This window comes from Nymphaea colorata, chromosome 6, assembly GCF_008831285.2.
Source record: "Nymphaea colorata isolate Beijing-Zhang1983 chromosome 6, ASM883128v2, whole genome shotgun sequence".
NCBI classification, from domain to species: domain Eukaryota; kingdom Viridiplantae; phylum Streptophyta; class Magnoliopsida; order Nymphaeales; family Nymphaeaceae; genus Nymphaea; species Nymphaea colorata.
Window position 1 is genome coordinate 9958532 of NC_045143.1, and position 4071 is coordinate 9962602.

At 36.6% G+C, this 4071-nt stretch overlaps 1 protein-coding gene across 1 annotated transcript; it reads left to right on the plus strand.

The window, feature by feature from the left end:
• The first annotated feature begins 362 nt into the window (after positions 1–362).
• LOC116256247 (60S acidic ribosomal protein P1-like) lies at positions 363–3743 on the plus strand. Its single transcript, XM_031632551.2, has 5 exons — positions 363–513; positions 593–681; positions 1695–1818; positions 1906–2000; positions 3489–3743. The coding sequence occupies exons 2-5, from the start codon at positions 613–615 to the stop codon at positions 3540–3542; spliced, it is 342 nt and encodes a 113-aa protein (XP_031488411.1). The 5' UTR covers positions 363–513; positions 593–612; the 3' UTR covers positions 3543–3743.
• Positions 3744–4071: the final 328 nt, after the last annotated feature.

Here is a 4071-nt window from a genome sequence, read left to right on the forward strand (position 1 = left end):
AAAACATCTTTTCAGTTTTGATAGACTTATGGACTCTGCAACTTAAAAGAAGCTGGAAAAGAATCAAGCGTCAATTCAATAATTTGTTTTTTTAGGACTGAATTGATTTTAAAAAATCAAAAGTTTTTATTTATAAAATTTAAAATTTTTAGTTTAACTTATATGTAAATTTAAAAAATTAGTTAATTTTTTTTTGCTTTTTTGTTAAAATTTTGAAACTATATATTTCGATATGAAAAATTTTTAACGCCGCTCGTATTTATGTTGAGTATCGTTTGGCAAGCAACGCTAGGCTCGTGAATTCCTTGTGAGCCATTCCGACCATTGACGGAGGCGTTGGCTGCCTCAGATATTACAGTAATAGTTGTGGGGCATTTAGGGTATTAAAGTCTCACACTCTCTCTTATAAGGACGAAGAACATTATATTAGGGTTTTAGACCAAACGGAGGAGGCTCTTTATTGGCGCTAGGGTTTTTCCGATCTCTATCAGACCAGGGACGCTCAAGAAAGTGGTAATTTTCCGTCGAGGGCAGCCTGTACTTTCCCGGGAAAGCCGTACTTAATCTTCTCTCTGGAACTCTGTGCATGCAGGTTCTTCTTTCCTGGAGAGGATGTCGGCCGGAGAGCTCGCTTGCACTTATGCTGCTCTTATTCTCCACGACGATGGTATCCCCATCACGGTAGGCTCTAATCTAGGTGTTGTCTTTCTTTGTTCTTTGAATTTTGTTTCTACGGAACTCTTTGATGTATAGCTTCTCGTTGTAGGCTTTGTTTGTAAGTTGTCAGGGTAACATTTGCGGTGGTGGCATGTGTTAGGTGTTTCAGGATTTGTGGGATTAATGATAAGTTTTTTTTACAATTTACGTGCAGTCTCTTTTGGCACGAAAAAATGTTGGGCCTGAACTGTTTTTCTGGATTTGTTTGTGTATTGCTGTGTTTAATTCGTAGATGATTGTTGATTTCCATGTGAACTTGTAAACCTGGCGATTCTCTTTTTGCTTTATTCATTTCATTTCTCATCTTTTTCTTTTCATATTGGCTTAGTTTCTTTTTCAAAATGGTGCAGTGATCAATTCTGATCTTTCTTCTTAGTTCTGAGTTGTTTGATGTTCATACCAAATACACGTCTTTCGAGTGATAATAGCCATGAAGATTGCGTTCGTGCGTGGAAGAAAATAAAAGTCCAGTTTTTGTTGGATTTCATCGTGTCCTCCTGGTGATAAATTTCTGTATCTATTGCGCCAATGTGGTGAGGTTCTGTACTGGACTCGTCTTAATCTCGATTCTATGCGTCATTGGAAAAAAATGGAGCGACTACCGGATCCAAAGTGATATTCAGGACTAGGAAGATATAAATTTGTCCCTCGCTACCTGCTCCAGCATTCTTGTTGAGTTGCAACTCTTGAGTTTCCGTTTTTTCTTTTCTGTTGTCTACTTGACCATTTGAGTATGATAAGAAAAATGAAGTTATGTATTTAATAGCTTGGGAATTGCAGAAATTTTCTATATATCATGCTTTCAAGTTCTTGAATATGCAAGTGATGCTGTCTTTAGTTTGATGATATCTAGAATCCATTGAATATGGTTTCCTATTTGTATATGTTTGATGGTTTCTATTTGTATATGTTCCTTACGTTTATCATTGTTGGTGTGTATTGATGTTTTGTCCTTTTCTTTTCTATTTACTTAATAGGCAGAGAAGATTGCTACAGTAGTCAAATCTGCAAATGTCTCCGTTGAATCATACTGGCCTAGTCTATTTGCCAAGCTTTTGGAGAAGAGGAGTGTTGAGGATCTTATTTTAAGTGTTGGTTCTGGTAAGGAGAACAAAGCTTAAAAATATATCTTCTTAATCTGCTATGACCATAGAATTATTTATATTTCCTTTTACCTTTTGCCTTCAGGTGGTGGTGGTGCAGCTGTGGCAGTTGCAGCCCCTGCTGCTGGAGCTGCTGCCGCTGGTGGTGGTGCTCCGGCTCCTGCTGTTGAAGAAAAGAAGGTAATTGTATATTCTTATAGATGGGGAAATAAGTGTGGTCCTATTCCATGCAATTATCTGCTTGATGTTTTTATTGCTTTCTTTCTTTACTTGTTTAGGCTAATCAGTTTGTTCTGGTGAAACTCACATGTTTTGCTGGAACATGGTTGATAGTTGTCTCTGGTCAAGCTTTTCTCTTGATCAGAGTGGCTCTCTTGTTGTGTTTGTACCATGGCCATAATTGTTGGTGATATTTTTGACAGTTTCGCAATATTATCACTGAAACATGAAGAAGCTTTTTTTATTAGTAAAATATCATAATATTTTCCAAAGATCATCAATAAATAAATATAACATTACCATAAGTTCATAACAATAATATGGTGCTATTTTTCCCGTTTTTAAAATAGCTTTTCTGTGTGCACTTTAACTGTTTATTTGAATCTTTTTCAGCTTTCTTGTGTGAAAATTAGTTGAAAAGTCATAATTATCTTTTATATATATTCTTTAATTTTTCATATTTTTGTGTAAAAACAAATTGCAAATACTGAGAAAACTCTTGTTGGTGAATATTTGTGATATTGGCTTGTCCTTTTTATACGACTTCTTTGTATCATTTTGGCCACTTCTGCGTTGGTCCTGCATATGCTTTTTTTTTTCTTAGTCGCTATTAGTTTGCTTGTATTTTAAACTTGAATTAGGACCCTGACTACCTTGGTTATTGTCTCTTTAAGGTGCTAAAAGTTTCTTATAAAATCTTTCTGACACTCCTGTTTTCAGGTTTTCATTTCTGTCAGCAAATTCCTTTTCTTTCTGGCCATATATCTGTTTCAGTAATTACCAAAAGTTAATCAAATAGAGCTGCACTACAAGACCTTTGGCTATGAAAAGTAATCCATTTGTTAAAACTTCTTAATGGCAACTGCGTGGACGTATTGTGTCAGAGGAAGTTATTATGATGTCCAAACATCTTTTGCCATGTGAGTTTGGTTCAATAGATTTTATTGCGTCTTTACAGACCTTTAGTTATAAGGGTTTATTTCCCTTCCTTTGATACATGCTGCTAGGATATCCTTTTTGTTTGTAAGTTGGACGGTCCCAACTTCTAAACTTGTTCCACCTGTGAAGGATCTGCTTCATTCAGCTTCGAATTTCCTTCAAATACAATCTCATTAGTTCTCCTTAAATTTGCCTAGCTTCATGCTTGCTTTTTTTGTTGGATGGAAGTTGATTCTGCACCCTTATTTATTGTTGCATGCCCTTTATTTGTTCACAGAGGCATTGGACTATTGGTTTCGTGAATAGTCGCATTAGAACTTATTTTCTTTTCTAAATTCAATTTTGCTGAAAAATGATGGGTATTGTATCGGGACCAGAACAATTGTGTAGGACTTGGTAATGCTCCGATAATTATCTGTGTTTCTGCATTTGCTATTTTGCCTAGTAACGAATGAGAACAGTGTCGTAGTTGAACATCTTTTAATACACGCATTTCTTTATTTTCATCAGGAGGAGCCAAAAGAAGAGAGCGACGATGACATGGGCTTCAGCTTGTTCGACTAGTTTCGTTCTTTTTGCTTTTTGTTTCATTTCTTGGGTTCCAAGTTAATTGTAGTAGGTGTTCATTTTATTTTGTTTAAAGGTTCTTTTTGTTTCTTTTTTGTGGGTTTGGTTACTCGTTGCGGAGAATGTAAGAGAGAACCAATCCCAGTTTGAACTCTGCCGATTGAGGAAGCAACATGGATGGAAATCGTGGACTCTCAACTCTTGGTGTTCGCATGCTTTCGGTGCTGTTATTCTGGGAGAAATAACATTGTCACTGCAAATTACAATCACAGTAGCACACCGGGCCTGTGAGCTTATTTCCGTGCACCTTTCAACTTTGGCATGCGGCGGCCCTCACTCAATCTTTTATTTTCAAAAAATCAATATGTACAACAAAAATAAGATCCGCTCGGGGTGGCAGCTATATTTCTTCTTCTTCCTTAAGACCCATCTTACCCTATCTGGTTGGACTGAGGTCGGTTCCATTTCTGTGGACTGACTCCTAAAAATGGGTAGAACCAATGTGAATATTACAATGGGTTGCCTC